Genomic DNA, 21,115 nt, shown 5'->3' on the forward strand with positions numbered 1-21,115 from the left:
ACTCCTAAAGCAGATTAGTCATAATGACTACTTTCCATTCCTGTCCTAATAGTCTCTTCTAAAAAGCACTTTAGATAACTCTGCTTGATTAAAAAAAATTGAGCAGCAGTTCCGTTTCTTTTTTAATGGGAACTTTTATGTCAAGTGTAGAAGCTGCACTGACATCTCACATGAAACTATCCCATCACTCAGCAAGAGGCACTCCATTTTGGATGGATTCTTGATTTACTTTCTGTGAATCTAAGTTCATGGATTTTCTACTCTTGCTAAGGCAATACTATTAAAATGTCAGAATGCAGTTTCCCAGAGCAAGAGTCTTATACAGTTTTCAATTCTTAATGAGAGGCATCAGCCAAGTTTTTAAAATCTTGACTTGAATCATGCTTAATGCTATTTGTTAACTGGTGTGAAAAGGTTTCTGTGTGTTAAAGTGGTAACTTTCTACCAAGGTAAATGGCGTTCTGGGGCATGATATTCTATCTGGCTGCTTGCTTTCTATCCCTATTTGACTTTTTAACAAAAATTCAGCGGATGGGGCATAGCCCTACTTTACAATGTTAAGAAGTGTTTTTACTTTAAGTTGGCTCAAATTAATAAAAGACACAGGGCCAGGTGTAGTGACTCAAGCCTCAGGGCCAGGTGCGGTGACTCAAGCCTGTAATCCCAGCACTTTGGGAGGCCAAGGCGGGTGGATCACGAGGTCAGGAGATTGAGACAATCCTGGCTAACACGGTGAAACCCCATCTCTATTAAAAATACAAAAATTAGCTAGGTGTGGTGGTGGGCACCTATAGTCCCAGCTACTCAGGAGGCTGGGGCAGGAGAATCATGTGAACCCAGGAGGCGGAGGTTGCAGTGAGCCGAGATCATGCCACTGCACTACAGACTGGGCAACAGAGCAAGACTCTGTCTCAAAAAAAAAAAAAAAAAAGAAAATAGACAAAGCCTCCTCTTGAACTGTTTTCTCAACTACTTGATCGTTTGTGTCTCTTCTGGGAAGGATAGACAGGCAGAGCAGGGCCCAGTGCTCATGTGCTGAATGTAACTCGCCCTAACAGCACAAGAAGCCCAAGGGCTTGTTTTCTGTGTGAGTCAAGGAAACACCTGCTACCTCATGAGACAAGTCTGATCCAGGGGTATTGGCAAGGAAAGGTATGCAGGCCTTGCACAGAGATACTGAAATTGCTTTTGTTTCCTTCCTTCCTAATTTTGTCTCTGTAGATGTCTCACTGTTTCCATGGGTTTATTCATTTCCATCACCACCACTACCCCCACTTTTTTTTTACAGTTGTGTATTCAACCAGAGAAAATGAGTTTAAAAAAACAATTATGATAGTGAAAAAAAGAGCAGATTCAAAACTGCCATATGTGAGGCCCATGGGAGTCCCTGATTAATTTTCATTTTTATCATTTAGTTCTGAGATTGGCCTGTTTCAGTAAATGTGAGAGCAAGTGTGGTTATGGACTTGATTTCCTTGCAACCTTAAAAACAAAAGAACCAGCTTGAGTCTTTTTCTTACCGTGGTGGGTTCCTGTTAGGCAAGAACTGTAACTCCATGAGCAAGTCGTCCCAACACCACAGGGGCAGACCTTCGTCACACAGCAACTCCCAAAATGGGAATTTGGGTGGATTTCAGAGCACAGTCAGCTAACCTTGAGAACATCATGGTTGTAGGCAAAACTTTCTGTTCCTCTATTTGTCTTTCTGCTCCATTCTTGGGTCCATATTCCCCTACACATATTGGATGCTTGAAATACTGACTCTGAAAGAATAATCAATTAGCAAATAGTTACAAGGAGTAGGACACTCAAGGAGTCTAGTTGAAAAAAAAAGGACCAGCATGATAATTGTACAAAAAGTATTTGTAGAAATTCAAACGTGGAGAAATCACTGTATATTGGGAAAGATTAGGAAAAGTTACTTATAGAACAGCAAGGTAAGCTGAGCCTTAAGCAGGTAGGAAGGTTGGATGAGGCCCAGCAGGGTAGACAGGAGAAGCCATGGCATATGTGGAGTATAAGTTGACAGAGGCAAGGAGGTAGGTTTGGTCAGGTGTGTTAAGGAGACAGTGAGTTTGGTTAGAAAGGAGTTTTCAGGGAGTGGAAATGGCACCTAAGGGCAGCATATTGTTAGGCACCAGTTTATTGAAAGAAAGCCTCCAAGGGCGGTGTCTCCTGCCCATAATCCCAGCAATTTGGGAGGCCAAGGTGGGCAAATCACTTGAGCTCAAGAGTTTGAGACCAGCCTTGGCAACACGGCAAAACCCCGTCTCTACACAAAGTACAAAAATTAGTCACACGTAGTGGCATGCACCTGTAGTTACTTAGGGGGTTGAGGCAGGAGGATCGCTTGTACCCAGGAAGTTGAGGCTGCAGTGAGCCATGATTGTGCCACTGAACTCCAGCTTGGGTGACAAAATGAGAAAGAGAAAAGGAAGGAAGGAAGGAAGGAAGGAAGGAAGGAGAGAGAGAGAAAGAAAGAAAGAAGGAAGACAGGGAGAGAGGGAGAGAAAGAAAGAAGGAAGACAGGGAGAGAAGAGAGAGAAAGAAAGAGAAAGAGAAAAAAAAGAAAGAAAGCCTAGGGGATTTGGATTTCATCCTATAGGCAAAAGAGTCATGGACATTTTTGGGCAGGAGACTGGCATGGAGGGAGATACTTCTAAAGATGATTAATCTGATGCTAATCATCAAAACCAGTGTCAGGAGGCTCCCACACAGTCCAGCTGTGAGGCCATGAAGCCTGGGAGACTGGGAACTGTCCACTGCCAAGAACTCTGGAGGCTTCCTAGGGTCCCCTTAGGAAACACCTTGCAGATAAAGCCTTTCCCTTTCTCTAAAAATCTCCACATTCTAATCCCCTACTTTGCCCTTGACGGTCTGGTCGACTATGCTGTACTAAGATGTTAAGAGCAGATTATAACTTAAAGTAGGTACAAGAGAACACAAAATTGCACAGGTATGAGAAATATTAAGAAGCAGGCTCACTATGAGAAATAACTTTTCATAGAAGCCTTCAGAACATATCTAGTAACATCTAGTTTACAATAGTAAGAAACAAAAAAACAATTTGGGTGTTCTGGGATGGGGGAAGTTTCACAAGATGGCATTTACTTCAAATTCTTCTTCAAGTGGTGTCATTTGGGTTGTGGTTGATGGCTATGACACCAAGAGAAAGCAAGTTAACTTGGATTAAGTCTCTTTTCTGCTTTCCAAATTACATAGATTTCTCAGGGTCTTTGCCCTCCCCACATCTGGACTCCAGGAATGAGTCATTTAAGGAGACACCCCCAGACAGGAGTTTCTGTTCTCTGCAGTCGTTCTAATGAGCACTCTGTACTTCGACTGCCTGTCAGACAAATCAGGGAAGAAAGCAGGAGTCTCTAAAGCAGTCAAGCAAATTTCCCCAGGCTTACAGTCTCAAAGAAATTGGGCCTGGCCAAAATGACCTCAGGCATCCACTGAGGAGAAGAACTTGCTTCTAAGAACTTCTCTCCAGCCTTCCATGTTTCCTTCCATGACAGGCATCTGTGGGGTGACAATTAGGTGTGGTGGGTGGGCATTTCTGTGGGCTGGCAGCCTATTTTAACTTCCAACTGTGGGAGTGAGCTTTAACTCTGTGCTAAAATTAGGGGAATCCAGCAACTCCTGTGGTTATTTCAATCAGTTCCCACTTATTGAGTAGCAGCGGCACAGTTAAGTAATAACATGGTAACCTTGCCAAGACATAAATGAAACGCTGAGTGTTGCCCAGTTGGAGCTGAAATTGCTTCAATGATCTAAGCTGAGAGCCAAACCAACAAAAGGGCTGCTGGCCTCTGGGGGTGGGGGAAACTGGGGACATGGAACAGAATCCCCAGAGCAGCTCTTTTGATGCTGGGGTCAGATTTAAGGGAGTGGGCACTGATTGGCCTGGCAATCCAAACTTCACTACAGAAATGCCAACAGCCCCAGGAATCAGAAAGGCTCAGTTTGCTCTTCCTCCAAGAGAGGGCACGTGGGCTCTGCCAGAGGAGCCCACTGCCAGACCCAGGGATCCTGGAAAGACCCTGGCCCCTGGTGCTTGAGTTCACACCGTGGCAATGAATGTAATCATGATCCAGAGAAGCAGCTCCTAAGCCACACTGTGGAGAACATTGTTCTGATTGGCTCTGCTTTGAGAAGATGGTTTTCTCTAGCTGAGAGAGACAGAGGCGCCATGCCAGCTCCCAGTTCAGATCGGCAGGTGAGGTCAACAGAAGATCAAAAGAAGGAGAAGGGCAGAACCTTGAAGAAAGGTTCTATCCAGGATTCTTAGGGCACCAAAGGGCCACCAGGCCCTAAGTCATCCCCCTTGGGTTGGGGTTAGAGCTGGGGGAGGGACCTGCGGTGACGGAGGCCACTGATAACGGCAGACTGAGCACTCAAGTTTTCAGTTCATGCAGGACTCTTTAGCTCCCCTTACCCACTCTTCTGACAGTCTTAGCCATTTTACTCTGATGGTTAAGTGGACCTGAGTTCAAATCCAGTGTGCACTCCAGGAGTCAGGGCCTACAGAAGGCCAGGAATGCCAGAAGACAGGATTGTTGGTGGCCGTCTCAGAAGTCTGCCTGCCACACATTATGATCATTTAGCCCAGGGGTGGCCAATCTTTTGACTCCCCTGGGCCACATTGGAAGAAGAATTGTCTTGAGCCACACATAAAATACACTAACACTAATGAAAGCTGATAAGCTAATAAAAAAAAAATCACAGAAAAATCTCATTATGTTTTAAGAAAGTTTATGAATTTGTATTGGGCCACATTCAAAGCTGTTCGGGGCTGCCTGCAGCCTGTGGGCCATGGCTTGGCCAAGCTTGATTCAGCCTGAGAACCGAGTGAGCACCAGAGGAAAAGGAAAAAGGAAACGCGTCCACGGCACTACCTGTTTTACAGTGGCTGTCAACTCTGGCTGCATTTCAGAATTACTTAGGAGCTTTTTAAAAATACCTATACCTGGGCCCCACACCACATATTCTAATTTAACTGGTCTCAAGTGGGTGCTCGGCTTCCTCCCCATGTGATTCCAATGAGCAGCAGGCCGGGCAAACACCAATTTCATCTCTCTAGCAAAGGTTAGGTAAGGAAGGGGATTTAAGCTTTGACTAACACAAAGGATGAGCATAAACTCTGAAGGGTTTCCAGGTGGAAAGGCATGTTAAAGGTCATCAGACAGATCCTGTTCCTCCCGACCTGAGAACACCATCCCCGACACCATCACCTCCACACCACCCCGACAAGGAGAGGCACATTGACCTCTGCACCCCCTTCTCCCCCATGCACCACTCAAGGCCAGGCAGTTCACAGTGGGACACAGCTGACTGCTCAAAGGTTACCTTATGTTGAGCTGATTTCAATGATCTCTTCTATTTTTATTCCTATCCTTTGAGTTTTATTAGAAAGACATAAAGAAAATTCCACATGATGTTGTTTTAAAAAAAAAAAATCTGAGCACAAGCTGTGTTCCTGGATTGAAGGTTTGGCCCTGTTGTACTTTCAAATAACGAGGATGCCTGCCCAAGTCAGAGGGACAGGTCTCAGCAGCTGTGAAGCTCATCTCCTCTCTCTGCCCCTGGAAACTCACCTGCCCTGTGTCCTAGCCTGTCTATACCACAGCATCTCTCATCTTCTAACAGTACCAGGGGATTAAGAGCTTAATGGGTTTCCTTGACTTTTGTTATAACAATTACCTTCACTGCCTTACAGTAAAATCGAGGCTATACAAAAAAAGTCACTTTTATATCATTAATTAAGTAATGTTTTCATTTTATAATTTTTTTTTTTTGAGATGGAGTCTTGCTGTGTTGCCCAGGCTGGAGTGCAGTGGCACCATCTCGGCTCACTGCAAGCTCCGCCTCCCATGTTCATGCCATTCTCCTGCCTCAGCCTCCTGAGTAGCTGGGACTACAGGCGCCGGCCACCACACCCAGCTAATTTTTTGTATTTTTAGTAGAGACGGGGTTTCACCGTGTTAGCCAGGATGGTCTCGATCTCCTGACCTTGTGATCCGCCCGCCTCGGCCTCCCAAAGTGCTGGGATTACAGGCATGAGCCACCGTGCCTGGCCTTACAAATATTTTTTTAAAAGCCTATTCTGTTTCCAGAAGTGCTAGTTTCCAGAGAAGTTAATGGTGAAGCAAAGGCAGACCCAGTTCCCCATCATGGGAACCTTAACTATATAATCACACAAACACATGTTAGACCACACCTGTGATCTGGGGTGTGCAGGAGAGGTACCTGGTGATTTGAGGGCACATCACCCTTGCCTGGGTGTCAGGGAGGGCTTCCCTTGAAGATCTGAGGCTTTAGCAGAGATGGGGAGGGTGAGGAGGAGTTAACTCTGGGGAGGGTGGGGGCCAGAGCATCCAGACAGAGGAAGCCTTGCAGGCAGAGGCCCTGGACTGGGAGGGAACACGGGTAGGAGAAATTCAAAGGAGGGTTGTGTGGCTGAGACCCAGAGCAAGGGAAAGTGGGCTGACAAAGGGGCAGGAGCCATCTTAAAGTGTATTATGACCCTAAGAACAATGGGAAGACATCAAAAAGTCTTTACTAGGCAGGGGAAAATGTTTAAATGTTAGCAGTAAACTTCACATAAGGTACTTCCTCACTGGCCAATTCATACCACTATTCTGCATTTAGGTTTTAAAACATGGAAAGTTTCTTTTAAAAGCCAAAACATTCTTTTTAAATATCCAAAAACCTCTATCATTTATTCATTCATTTGTTCATTCTACAACTATTCTTGAGCACCCACTAGGCACCGCACCCTGCCTCTCAGTCACTGCCAATATGGAGCTTACACGCGGGTGACAGAGACAGACAAGGAACAACAGCCATATGGCCAGGGGTCTCTCCAGGGCTCTTGGTACTCCAGTGCCTCCCTGCACCCAGCCGTCCTCAAAGCAACATTGGTATGAATGAGGCTGAGACTCACAGAGAAAGACAATCAATAGTGAACAAAACAAAGTCGTGGCTCCCCGCAGGCTGACAGCCTAGTACAGGGAGCTAAGAACACATAACAGATAAATAGCTATACACACACCAGGTAGTTATAAATGCTATGAAAAATAAAACAGATAAGAGGAGTACAGAATGATGAAGGGCTTGCTGTTTTATATACGATGGTCAAGAAAGTCTCTGATTAAGTGTCATTTGAGCAGAGAATGTGCCAGGAAGCTCTATGGAGGAACAACATTCGAGGGAGATGGAATCACAGATGCAAAGATTCTGAGGTAGAAGCACGCTTGCTTTGTTCTGGACACACAAGGAAGTCAGTGTGGCTGGAGGGGTGCACAGGGAATGGCACGGAAAAGGGAATTGTCCCTCAGGAGCAGAGGGTTATGATGTCAGAGGTGAGGCGTGAACCAGGTCGCATAGCACTTTCTAGGACATAATAAGGAGTATGGATTCTATGTTGCCATGGGAAGCCGGCATCCTTGCACGAGGTGGTTAAGTGCTGAGAGAAAATAAATCAGGTTAAGGGGCTAGAGAGAGACTGGAAGGCTGGGGAGGCTATTTAAAACAGGCAGAGGAGCTCTCTCTGAGGAAGTGACTTTAAAACAGGCAGAGGAGCTCTCTCTGAGGAAGTGACTTTAGGACTGAGTCTTGAACTATCTGAAGCAGCGACCATGCAGATTTCTGGGATAAGCCAGTTCCAGGCAGAGAAAATAGCACTGAAGTGGGAATAAGCATGACATATCCTGGAAAGAGCAAGAAGGTCAGCATGGCCAGGGCACAATACCAGAGGAAGCAGGGGGAGGAGGACAGCCCTGCGGAGGCGGTGGGATGGTACTTGGCTTTTATTCTAAATACACTGGGAAGATTTTGGAGGACTGTAAGTAGAAATGACATGGTATGTGTTTTCGTGGGATTACTCTGATTGCTGCATTGGGAATAGACAATAGCAGGGAAGAAGTGGAAGCAGAGAGACCAGATAGAAGCCTGTTGCAGTAGCTAAGGCCTAAGATGGCAATGGCCCGGACAGAGGTGGCTGCAGGGATTAGGCTCAGGACCTATTTTGAAAGCAGAACTGACAATACTCACTAATGAATGGGATATGAAGGTAGAAGAAAGAGAAATCAAAGATGATTTCTGTTTTTGTTGTAGCTTGCTTGTTTGTTGAGGGAACTGGCTGAAAACCCAGTAGATTTTGGTGGCCGTTCTTGACTAAGAAGAGTGTGGAACAAAGCCACAGAGTCACAGCCCCAGACAAGACCTGAATGAAGTGCTACAGCCTGGTGGTGGCAAGACTGGGAGGGAAACAGAAGAGCACTATGAGACAGAATCCAGAAGCAAGGAGAGGAAGGAAAGGCCTCAGATCCCCTAAGGAGAAGGAGGTTGGGAGGACCTGAGGGAAGACTTCACAGCTGTGCTCCCTAGATTACTTTTGTGATCATTATAGAGTAAAACTGACTTTGTGTCTATATGTATTTACAGGTCTATGAATTTTAGCCATTGTACAATATATATAAATAACCACAACCACAATCAGGATACAGAAACAATTCCATTGCCCTAAAAAACTCCCTCATGGCATCCCTTTTTTGTTTGTTTGTTTGTTTGTTTTGGTTTTTTGGAGATGGAGTCTCACTCTGTCACCCAGGCTGGAGTGCAGTGGCGTGATCTCAGCTCACTGCAACCTCTGTCTCCCAGGTTCAAGCAATTATTCTGCCTCAGTCTCCTGAGTAGCTGGGACTACAGGCATGTGCCACCACACCTGGCTAGCTTTTGTGTTTTTAGTAGAGATGGGGTTTCTCCAATGTCGGCCAGGCTGGTCTTGAATTCCTCATCTCAAGTGATCTGCTCCTCTTGGCCTCCCAGAGTGCTGGCATTACGGGCGTGAGCCACCGCACCTGCCCCATGGTATTCCTTTGATCTGTTCTCCATTACTATATTTTCATGTCTTTTTGAGGTTGCCATAGAAATTGAATCATATAGTACATAATCTTTTGAGACTGGATTCTTTCATGCATAATGCCTTTCAAAGGCCTCTGAGACTCATCCACTTGTTGCTTTTTATTGCTGAGTAAAGATTCCAGTGTATGGATGTACCACAGTTTGTTTATCCATTCATCTGTTGAAGCACACTTGCAGAATTTCCAGGTTTGAGCAATTAGGAAGAAAGCTTTTGGCAGGCACGGTGACTCATGCCTACAAGCCCAGCACTTTAGGAGGCCGAGGTGAGAGAATCAGTTGAGCCCAGGAGTTTGAGGCCAGCCTGGGCAACATGGCGAAATCCCATCTTTACCAAAAATAAAAAAATCAGCCAGGTGTGCACTTGAGCCATGGAGGTCGAGGCTGCAGTGAATCATGATCATGACACTGCAATCCAGTCTGGGTGACAAAGTGAGAAGACTTGGCCTCAAAAAAAAAAAAAAAAAAAAAAAAAAAGCCAAAAAAGCTGCTAAAATCATTCATGCACAGGCTTTCATAAGGACATAATTTTTCATTTCTCTAGGGTAAACACCCAGGAGCAGGATTGCTGGGTGATATGGTAAGTGCATGTTTAACTTTGTAAGAAACTTCCAAACTGTTTTCCAGGATGGGTGCTGCATTTTGCATCCCCACCTACAACGTGTGAGAGTTTCATTTGCTCTGTGTCTTCACCAGCACTTTGTGTTGTCACCATTTTTCTTTTACTTCAATAGATAGAAGTTAAAACCACAATTAGCTATCACTACATTTGTGGTGGTAACTTACCCTCTTAAGTTTTTAAGTGCACTACATTTGTGGTTTTAATTTATATTTCCCTTATGACTAATGATGTTGAACACCTACTTAAGTGTTTGTTTGCCATCCTTATATCCTCATTGGTGATGTGTTCAAAACCTTCGCTCATTTTTTAGTGGGTTATTTGTTTTCTTCATATTAAGGTTTGAATAATCTTTACATATTCTAGATACAAGTCCTTGGCCAGATAGGTAATTCGAAAATATATTTTCCCAGTGTGTGTATTGACTTTTCATTCTCCAAGTTAGATCTCTCACAAAGCAAAAGTTCTTAATTTTGATAAAGTCCATTTGTCAATTTTTAAAAATAAATTGTGCTTTTAGTGTCATGTGTAAGAACTCTGCATAACGACAGATCGTAAAGCTTTTTTTCTAGGTTTTCTTCTAAAAGATTTATAGTTTTACATATTACATTTAAGTCTATAATCTATTTTGAGTTAATTTTTGTATGAAGTGTGAGGTTTAAGTCAGGGTTCTTTTTTTTTGCATATAGTATTTCAATTGTTTTAATACCATGTGTTGACAAGATTATTCTTTCTCCATTGAACTGTTTGTGCACCTTTGTCAGAAATCAATTAGCCATCTGTTTTGGGGTCCATTTCTAGACTCTATTCGGTTCCAACAATCCTGAGCCTTTTCCTTTGTCAATACTATACTGTCTTAATTACTCTAGCTTCATAATTAGTCTTATTATCAGGTGGTGTGATTCCTACAGTCTTATTCTGTTTTAAAATACTTAAATAATTGCTTTGAATTTTCATATAAACTTTTTATGACTTTTTTGTTTTTTAAATGTTTATACAGATGTAGTTTTTTTTCACTGTTATGAGAACACTTAACATGTCAACATATCTACCCTTTTAAGTTTTTAAGTGCACAATATTAACTGTAGGCACAATATTGTACAGTAGATCTCTAGAACATATTTGTCTTGCATAACTGAAACTTCATGCCCATTGAAGATGAATCCCTCATTGCCCCCTTCTCTTTATCCCTGGCAACTACAATCCTACTCTCTTATTTTATGTATTTGAGCTATTTTAGATACCTCATATAAGTGAAATCATATAGCCATTTGTTTTTATGTGACTGGCTTCTTTCACTTAGCATACTGTCCTCCAGGTTCATTCATGTTGTCACATATGGAAGGATTTACTTTTGTTTTTTTTAAGGCTAAATAGTGTTCCATTGTGTATAAATACCACATTTTCTTTATCTAATCATCTGTTGATAGACACTTAAGTTGATTCCATATCTTGGCTATTATGAATAATGCTGCAACAAACATGGAAATGCAGATATCTCTGATGTCTATTCAAGGTTCTTTGCCAATTTTTTAGTTGGGTTATTGTATTTTTATGCTATTCAGCTGAAGGCATTTTTAAACCTTATTTTAGATATTAAACTCTTATCAGAATATGTATACAAATATTTTCTTCCTTTCTGTTGTTTCCTTTGTTATACAGTATCCTTTCAGTTCGATGTAGTCCCAGTTGTCTATTTTTGCTTCTGTTGCTTGTGTTTTTGATGTCATATCTGAGAAATCATTGCCAAGACCAATGTCATGAAGCTTTTCCTCAATGTTTGCTTCTAGGAGTTTTAAAGTTTCAGGTCTTATGTTTAAATCTTTAACCCGTTTTGCATTGATTTATATGTATGGTGTCAGATGAGGGTACAATTTCATTCTTTCACATGTATGCATACAGTCTTCTTAATACATTTAAAAGGCCATATACCATGATGAAGTGGGATTTATCCCTGGGATGCAAGGATGGTTCAACATATGCAAATCAATTAAAGTAATACAGGACATTTAAAAAGGATTGAATTTTCTTTTTTTTTAATACTTTAAGTTCTAGGGTACATGTGCACAACCTGCAGATTTATTACATATGTATACGTGTACCATGTTGGTGTGCTGCACCCATTAACTCCTCATTTATATTAGGTATATCTCCTAATGCTGTCCCTCCCCACTCCCCCCACCCCACAATAGGCCCCGGTCTGTGATGTTCCCCTTCCTGTGTCCAAGTGATCTCATTGTTCAATTCCCATCTATGAGTGAGAACATGCGGTGTTTGGTTTTCTGTTCTTGCGATAGTTTGCTGAGAATAATGGTTTCCAGCTGCATCCATGTCCCTACAAAGGACACGAACTCATCCATTTTTATGGCTGCATAGTAATCCACGGTGTATATGTGCCACGTTTTCTTAATCCAGTCTGTCACTGATGGACATTTGGGTTGATTCCAAGTCTTTGCTATTGTGAATAGTGCTGCAATAAACATACATGTGCATGTATCTTTATAGCAGCATGATTTATAATCCTTTGGGTATATACCAGTAATGGGATGGCTGGATCAAATGGTATTTCTAGTTCTAGAAAATTACATGATCATCCCAATAGATGTAGAAAATGCATTTAACAAAATTAAAAACCTTTTCATGAAAAAAAAGAAATCGTCAACAAACTAGATATAGAAGGAATTTACTTCATCATAATTAAGGCTGTATATTAAAAGCTCACAGTGATGTCATACTCAATGGCAAAATAACAAAAGCTTTTCCTGTAAGATCAGCAGGGCAAGGATGCTCACTCTCAACATAGTACTGAAAGTACTTCTATGCAACACAGTACTGGAAGTCCTAACCAGGCCAGAAAAAGAAATAAAAGTCATCCAAATCAGACAGGAAGAAATAAAATTACCTCTTTACAGATGGCATTATCTTATGTGTAGAAAGCCATAAAGACTCCACAGAAAACTATTAGAACTAATAAATGAATTCAATAAAGTTGCAGGTACAAAAATCAGTTGCATTTCTATAGGCTAACAATGAACTATCCAAAAAGGAAATTAAGAAACAATTCCATTTACAATAACAACAAGAAATAAAATACTTAGGAATAGGCAATGATGAAAGAGTTATATACTGAAAACTATAAAGCATTGATGAAAGAAAGAAGAAACACATAAATAAATTGAAAGATATTACGTATTCTGGATCAGAAGACTTAATACTGTTAAAATGTCCGTATTACCAAAAGTGGCCTATAGAGTCGATGTAATCCATATCAAAATCCCAAATGGCATTTTTTTAAAAAATAGAAAAAACAATTTTAAAATTCACATGAAGCCACAAAAGACTCCAAATAGCCAAATCAGTCTTGAGAAAGAAGCACAAAACTGGAGACATCACACTTCCTGATTGAAAACTATATTGCAAAGCTACAACAATTAAAACAGTATAGTATTGGCATAAAAACTGGCATACAGATCAATGGAACAGAAGTGAGGGTTCAGAAATAGATCCGTATATATATACAGTCATCTGATCTTCAACAAGGGTGCCAAAAATGCACAATGGAGAATGGACAGTCTCCATATAAATTTTAGAATCAGCTTGTCTCTACCTACAAAAATGCCAGGTAGGATATTTTGACTGGAATTGTATTAAATCTACAGATCAGTCTGAGGCTAACTGACCTCTTTACAACTTTGAGTTTTTCAATCCACTAATGGGGTATGCCTCTTCCTTTATTTAGGTCTTTGTTGATTCCTTTAATTATCATTTTGTAGTTTTTCACACAGATCCTGTGGGTGTTTTGTTATATTTATAGCTAAATATCTCACTTTTCAAAGCTACCATAAATTTTAAATTTGTTTTCTAATTATACATTGCTATTACATGGAAATATTATTAATTTTTCTGTACTTACTTCGTATCTTGCAATCTTATTAAACTCACTTCTTTGTTCTAGGAGACTTTTTTGTAGATTCCTTGGAATTGCCTTCATAGACATATATGAGACGTGGTGAACAGGGGCAGTATTATTTCCTCCTTTGCAATATATATGACTCACTTTTTTTATTTGTCTTTTTTATCTGTTGTCTTTCTTGTCTTTTCTTTTCAACATTGTGCTTGCTTGAACTCCCAGCACAATGTTGAGTAGGAGTAGTGAGTATGGCAATTATTGTCTTGCTCCCTATTTTAGAAGCAAAGTACATAATCTTTTATCATTAAGCATCATGTCAGCTATTAATTTTTTATACATGTTATTTATTTGTTTGAAGAAGTCCCCTTCGATTTCCAATTTTCTAAGAGTTTTTATCATGAACAGATGTTGAATTTTATCACATGATTATTCTGCAGCAAATCAAATGAATGTGTGATTTGGGTTCTTAAACTGTTAATATAGTGGATTACACTTGGTCATGGTATGATAATTCTTTTTATGTATAGCTTGATTTGACTTGCTAATATGTTGAAGAGTTTTTTGTGTTTATGTTAATCAGGAATACTTCTCTGTAGGGTTTTTTTGTTATCTTTGTGTTTTTATCATCTTTGTGTTTATTATGTTTTTTGTATGAATCTTTGTAAGATGCAGATGCAGGTAAAGCAGTGATTAGAGGAAAAATTCTACATTAAATGCTTATTTAAAACACTTAATAATGCTAGGAAAAAAAGAAAGGATTTAAGTCAACAATGTAAGCTTTCATCTGAAGAAACTACAAAGAGAAAAATCCAAAGCAAGCGGAAGGAAAAAAGCAATAAAAAAAAAGAGCAAAAATCAATGAGACAAAACATATGTGTTTGATATCAGGTTGATGCTGGCTTCATAATATGAGTTATGAGTGTTCTCTTTCATTTTCTAGAAGAGATTGTGTAGCGTTGATCTCATTTCTTCTTTAAATTTTAGGAGAATTAATCAGTGAAATCATCTGTACCCTGTAGATTTTTTTTTTTTCAGAAGAATTTTAACTAGAAATTCCATTTGTTAGTAGTTATAGAACTATTTAGGTTATCTATTTTATCTTGAGAGTTCTGGTAGTTTGGGCTTTTCAAGGAATTGGTATAGTTCTTCTCAGTTGTTGAATTTATGTGCATAGAGTTATTTGTAGTATTCCCTGATGCTTGTTTTTTTATTGAGTTATTTGTAGTATTCCCTGATGCTTGTTTTTTTTTATTGTGATATGTAGGATCTATAGCAGTATCTTCTCTTTCATTCTTGATATCAATAATACTAGTCTTTCCCTCTCTCTTTCTCTCTCTCTCCCCCACCCCTTTGTCTCCTCCTCCTCATCCTCCTCTCTCCCCCACCCCACTTCATCTTATTAAAGGCCCATCAGTTTCATCAATTTTAATGATCTTTGCAAATAACCAACTTTTGGGTTCTTTGTTTCTCCTCTACTATTTTTCTGTTTTCAATTTCATTGATTCTGCTCTTCATTGCCTCCTTTGTTCCTATTGCTGCCATTAAGAGATTGCTTGGGGGCTGGAGTATGAGGGAACTGAGAAAATACAAAAGTAATAATGGATTTTTGCACTCTTTCTGAGAGTTAGAATCTCCCACTCCTTTAACCAGCTTCTCCTGGAGTTCTCTCTGCTCCCTGGTGCCCACTTCTGGCTTTCAGGCCACATTGTGTTCAAAATGGGAGACCTCAGAGAGGAAAAATAATAAATTCACCATAAGTTCAGTGATACTCCAAATTCTGGCCTTTTTCCTCAATTTGTTTTCTACTATTTAATTTTTGTGTTCCTTTTACACTCTGTCCAGCTTCTATAGTTTCCTCAGAGCAACTAGGTGGAGTGTGTGTCTTTCATCTGACCCCAAACTGACCCCATATTCTTTGAGCCAATTCAAAGAAGGGCATAGGACCTGATATACAGAACCATCTTATCTTCCACCATCACTATCATTGTATCTCCATGAGCTTATCTTCCACCACCACTCCATCTCCATGAGTTCCATAGAGATCTCCTGCAGTGAGATTAAGATGACTTGAAAGTATTGTGGTACTATTCACAATAGCAAAGACTTGGAATCAACCCAAATGTCCATCAGTGACAGACTGGATTAAGAAAATGTGGCTCATATACACCATGGAATACTATGCAGCCATAAAAAAGGATGAGTTTGTGTCCTTTGTAGGGACATGGATGCAGCTGGAAACCATCATTCTCAGCAAACTATCGCAAGAACAGAAAACCAAACACCGCATGTTCTCACTCATAGGTGGGAATTGAACAAAGAGATCACTTGGACTCTGGAAGGGGAACATCACACACTGGGGCCTATTGTGGGGTGGGAGGAGGGTGGAGGGATAGCATTGGGAGTTATACCTGATGTAAATGACGAGTTGATGGGTGCTGACGAGTTGATGGGTGCAGCACACCAACATGGCACAAGTATACATATGTAACAAACCTGCACATTATGCACATGTACCCTAGAATTTAAAGTATAATAAAAAAATGAAAAATAAAAAAATAAAACAACAAAGATTGGCACCCCCATGACTAGACAGATCCTAGAGAGTTTAAAAGCATTTTTTCCCTTTAGAAATCAATTCCTACTACATAAGAATGGGTAGTTTGCCCCAAAGGGGATATTTAGTGAATACCACCTTGGGACACTATGTTCAATTGTGGTATAGGTTGCCCTGAAGGCCTATGGTTGGTTTCATGAAATTATCTTCCAAGCCAGACTGACAGTTTTTGAAATGACTGGATTTTTCTTCAAGGAAAAGCAAGCTTACCTGTTCTCCAGGCTCATGCATACTTCCTGTGGTCTTTTCTGATGCTAGGTAAATTTGTTCCAAGTTTCCCATGCTCTACTAAGAGTACAGGATCAACAAGAGCTGGGAATCCACATCATCCTTGTAAAGTGGAGTACCAATTCTCCTAGTGCAATTAGAGAGGAAAGCCCCAGTGGCAATACTCTTGCAGGCTTTATGGAAAGGTAAGTGCGGAGGAAGCCTAACACTAAATGAGAAATCCATACCTTTCCTACATGCCTGCCTGAACCAAATAAACCTTGGGTTACTATACAAGGGCTTGTCTTTTTAATATATTTTAAAATTGAAGTCAACATGGACATAGGGTGGGTGGCTCAAATTGAATGGTCATTGTGCAGAAGGCTAGATATCTCACTGTTAGTTACACAATAAAAGAGGATCAGATAAACACAGACATAACCTCTGTCTCCACTGATAATGTAAATCATCCCTTGTATCATTTGTCTTTCCTTCAGGCTGGATACAAAAGGCATAGAAATGAACAATTCATGCCTAAACACAGAAGAGCTTGAAAGCTAGTGTATGTCAGATGTTTATTCTAGGTCATCATTAAGGGGTTGAGTGGATTTGCTTATAAACACAGGCTATTCTGTCAGAGGGGAGTGGGAGAGATAGAGTGTGTTTTGCAGTTGGAGACAGCTCTTTTAAAGCCACATTGCAACTTTTTTGCCATGCACAGTAAGTTATATAGATAATTCTTCTTATAGGTTATGAAATGTTGTCTCCTGAGCAGTGGAAAGTATAATATGCTATAGAAACAATGCTTTTTCTCTCCACTTTGTGCAAATGCCATTTTTCATTACCCACTGAGTGAGAGCTTGCTAGAGATTGAAATGAGAGCAGGGTTGCCCCTCCCACTAATGGTCAGGCACTTCCTGTCACAAACTCAGCAACGACCTCTGTGGGAGCCCGAGGAGGTCTCCCCAAGCAGCTTCCCCCACAGTGAAGTCTGAAGCGCCAAGCCCTTGAAGGATGTCACATCTTTTCATGTTACCCATTTCCACCAGCCTTGTTCTCTGCCTAGGGTTTTGTGGGTTGTTGTTGTTTTTCCCACCCAGTCCAACCAAAGCAGCTGAAGAAAAAGTGCCAAGACAAACAGAATGAGAGCCTTGGGGACCCCGTAATGGGTACAGAGCATGAGTGTGGTAATCATTCTTTTGATTTGTGCTCAGATATGTTTCCTATTTGCTTTTGCACAGAATGCACATTTTCCCCCTGGATCGCAAATAATCTGAACCAGGGTAAAACCATTACACAGTGGCCTTCAAACATCATGTCTGTATTGGAACTGAATGACTGATCAGACATTTAAATACAGAAACTGAGAATTCAGGTAAATGGCACTGATACGGTTTTGTTTTTTTGTTTTTTGCTTTTTGTGTTTTTTAAAAAAGCATGCTCCAAGTTGTTTAAATAATGTTTGTTTGCTTGGGTTCTGTCTCTTTTTTCTTTCCTTTCTGTCCCTTCATCTATCTTTTTTAAAAAAGAATTCTGCATTTTTCCCTTTTAATTATGTTCTCATTTCAATGATTTGGTTTTATCCACAAAGCCAAAAATAAAGAAAAGATTTTTATATCATTCCTAACAATTAAGAAAGGGAGAAAAGATAGAATTCTCAACACCTCCCATGTCTGGTCATCTCTGCTCTTTTTCTGGGGCCATACTTCCTGGGACAATCTTCATTTTCTTACATTGTCATTGGTGTCTCCTGACCAGCCTCTTTTGAAGTTGATCGCAAGTAAAGAAAAAGTACACATAGAATGACTGCTTCAGCTGACTGTCCTCCATTCTCACCCAGGAGAGGGGGGAAGAGGAAAAGCCCGGTTGGTAAATAAAGATGAATGTGCTCCCACGGTGCTGGGCAGGGCTGTTTTGTGCTGGAGCAGGCAGGCAAAGGAATCCCACCACGGGGCTCTGAGTCCCAGGTTAATGTCAAGTGCTGGGTTTTCTTTTAGTTACTCAAGGATCAAAGGGAAATTATTCAATAAAAACAACTTAAAGGGGACTTCTGTGCCCACATAAACCTTAATCAAAAACACTTGTTCAAATGTAGCTTCCTTGACCTGCCTTTTCATATTGTCTTTTCAGCTCTTATACATACACATTTGTGATTAAAATAAAGATTTTCTCCATCACCATTCAGCATTTCGTTTTCCTCTCAGCTGACCAGAATTTCACCAGGGTGACATGACAGTTTGTTGCTAAGGAACTGAAGACTATGTCATAAGTGAGCATTCTGATGAAGAGGAGTGAACAGTTGGCAACAGATTGGATATTAAGAATAAATCAGCTCTCTGTGTATGTCCCTGTGTGGTGGTATAACTGACAACAGGTGAGAAAGAGAAGGCTCAGGGCATTCCTGCTTGAAATGTGAATTCTTAGCCACCTCCTCTGTAAAAGCTACTACTCATCCCCTCAATTGCCTCTTACTTGTAAGAATGTCCTCATGCATTCGAGCTTTTCACTTCAGCTTGTTTTGCTTCTCTCTGCTTAGATCCATATTCCTTCACACAGTCATGTCAGAGATTTATCGCACTATGACCTCAGTCATATCCTCCTTTAAAAGGAGTCAAGCACAACCTTCACAAAGCCTCTAATATTCTAGGTATTCAGCAGGGAGACTGGAACATGAAATTCCTCCCACTTGGAGCACACCCACATCAATGTTTCTCTAAAATCTATTTATCTTAGTCACGACCTATGAACACGAATAGAATGTGGTGAATGTTCCCTGTCTCTCGTGTGCCTGAGCACTGGGAAAAGTTAGAATTTGTACAGTTGTAATTTCTAAGGAGGAGTGCAATAACTTCACAGTTTTTTAAACAGAATCATTTAAGAAGGAGAGCATTTTAAACGTGTCCCTTCTCTTTTGCACCATTTAAAAAGATCTCTGCATCTCAATGTGGTTCTTCTGCTATCAGATATGTGGCTGATTTTGTGATTGTTAGGTTAAGAAAAATGGGAAAATCTGACAGCAGATGATTCCACAAATGAATGGTACACATACAATAATAGGTAAGTACTCACCACGAGTAAAACAAACAAATATATACAGAAAAGGAAACAGTGATCCTTTGAGAACTGAAGATAAGAGCTTCATTACCTACACAGAAAACTACAGGAAGATCTGATCTAAATTTGATTGAAGGGAAGTAAACTTCAGTGGTCAAATCCTTGGGTGGTGGGCCAACATTCTGCTTGAACTCTGTCTCTACTGCAGTGCGGGGCAATTTGGAGTAATGCATGTTTGTTCTGCCTAATTGAGAAGGTTGGAAGCTAATGAGTTTTCTGAACACTGCAAAGAAGAATGTTACATATGAAAGAGAAGCCAAGGGGTATATGGAAATGAAAATGAAAATGAAAAAAAAAAAAAAGTCCTGAGAACATGGGAAAGTTCATTGTGGTGGGCTGGGAGAAGTCCAAACAAAACAGGTTTCAGAAAGAGGTGAAGCGGTTAAAAGACACTCACCCTAGCTAGAACAAAACTATAAATGTAGAGTTTGACCCTGACCTCCCATAAATGATGCAGGCATGTGTTGACAAGCAAACAGACCTACAGCATGTCATTTGATTCTGCCCATTGTTTATCCCATTACATGGGAATTTCTTTCTGTTCTCCTTGGGGTTTTTTCCCATCCACCTCAAATGTTTAAAGTCTATATGTAATCTGAGAATAAAAAGTAAAAGCTACCTCAATTTACCTAATTTAATCTAAATACCTAATTGAAAATGTGTAATTGGACAGACAAGCCTTTGATTAGTGCCAATATAAATTTGGATTAAAGAGATTAGGGCTATTTAGCCTCAAGACAAGAGTATTTAGGAGTCTTAACACAGATTGAATTGTTTGTATTCAGGGCTCTGCCAAAATGTAGAGGGATTAAAAAAAAAAGAGTAGGAAATAGGCTCTGCCCTTGGGGATTTGGGACACAACAGTCTAAAACATATCAAAGAGGCACACAAGATTGCCCAAGCTAAGGGTTCCAAGAGTAGCTTTGGCCAAACACACTGCAGAAGAGAGGAGAAATCAGAAAAGCCTATCAGAAAGGGATATTCTTGTCCTGATCATCAAAAGATTTAGAGATGATAAGAAGGAAGAGGGTGTCCTTGGGCTACAGAATGCTATATGGAAATGGAATGAGACTGAAATACCTCTGAGATGACTAGGAATATTCTGGTTCTTTGTTGGTGTGTGACAAACTACCTCAAAACTAAGTGGATTAAACAAAAATTATATCTTGCTCACAATTTTTGTGTTGCAGTCATTCAGGAAAGGCTCAGCTGGGTGGCTTATCTCTGCTCTACATGGCACTAGGGTCCATTTCTAACATTGCTTCTTCACTCATAAGTTTGGTGCTTGGAGTCTGTGGTCTCTCTCTCTCTCTCTCTCTCGCCCCACTCCCTCCCCACCTTCCTCACTCCCTATTATCTGCCCCATGTCTAGGACTTCTCACAGTATGGCAACCTCAGGGTAGCACGATTTCTTACAAGGCAGCTTAGGGTTCCAAGAGATTGTTTCCAGAGACACAGGCAAAAGCGGCAAGGTTTCCTATGACTTAGCCTTAGAAGACCCAAACATCATGTCTACCACATTCTGATGTTTAAGCAGGTCTTGAAGGCCAGCCTATATTCAAGGGAATGGGAATTAGACTCCATCTCTCAATGGGAAAAATAGCCAAAAAAAAAAAAAAAAGTTTTGCCATCTTTCGTCTACCAGAGTGAACAATTAATAAGGCAGATGGTTTAAGTGAGTGGTCAGAGCCACAGCAGGACAATCATCAGAGCGAGAGGTGGA

At 40.7% G+C, this 21,115-nt stretch overlaps 1 protein-coding gene and 1 long non-coding RNA gene across 2 annotated transcripts; one reads left to right on the forward strand and one right to left on the reverse strand.

The window, feature by feature from the left end:
- Positions 1 to 1,374: 1,374 nt before the first annotated feature.
- LOC126956668 (uncharacterized protein C5orf64-like) lies at positions 1,375 to 19,709 on the reverse strand (the record flags this gene model as incomplete). Its single annotated transcript, XM_050793798.1, has 2 exons — positions 1,375 to 1,763; positions 19,428 to 19,709. Coding segments are annotated over 2 exons (450 nt in total), but the record flags the coding sequence as incomplete, so codon positions are not given.
- On the forward strand, positions 7,446 to 18,235 carry LOC126956673 (uncharacterized). The gene is made up of 3 exons (XR_007726448.1): positions 7,446 to 7,732; positions 17,520 to 17,653; positions 18,037 to 18,235. It is a non-coding gene; the product is annotated as an uncharacterized LOC126956673 (long non-coding RNA).
- Positions 19,710 to 21,115: the final 1,406 nt, after the last annotated feature.

Source organism: Macaca thibetana, chromosome 6 (assembly GCF_024542745.1).
Source record: "Macaca thibetana thibetana isolate TM-01 chromosome 6, ASM2454274v1, whole genome shotgun sequence".
Taxonomy (NCBI): domain Eukaryota; kingdom Metazoa; phylum Chordata; class Mammalia; order Primates; family Cercopithecidae; genus Macaca; species Macaca thibetana.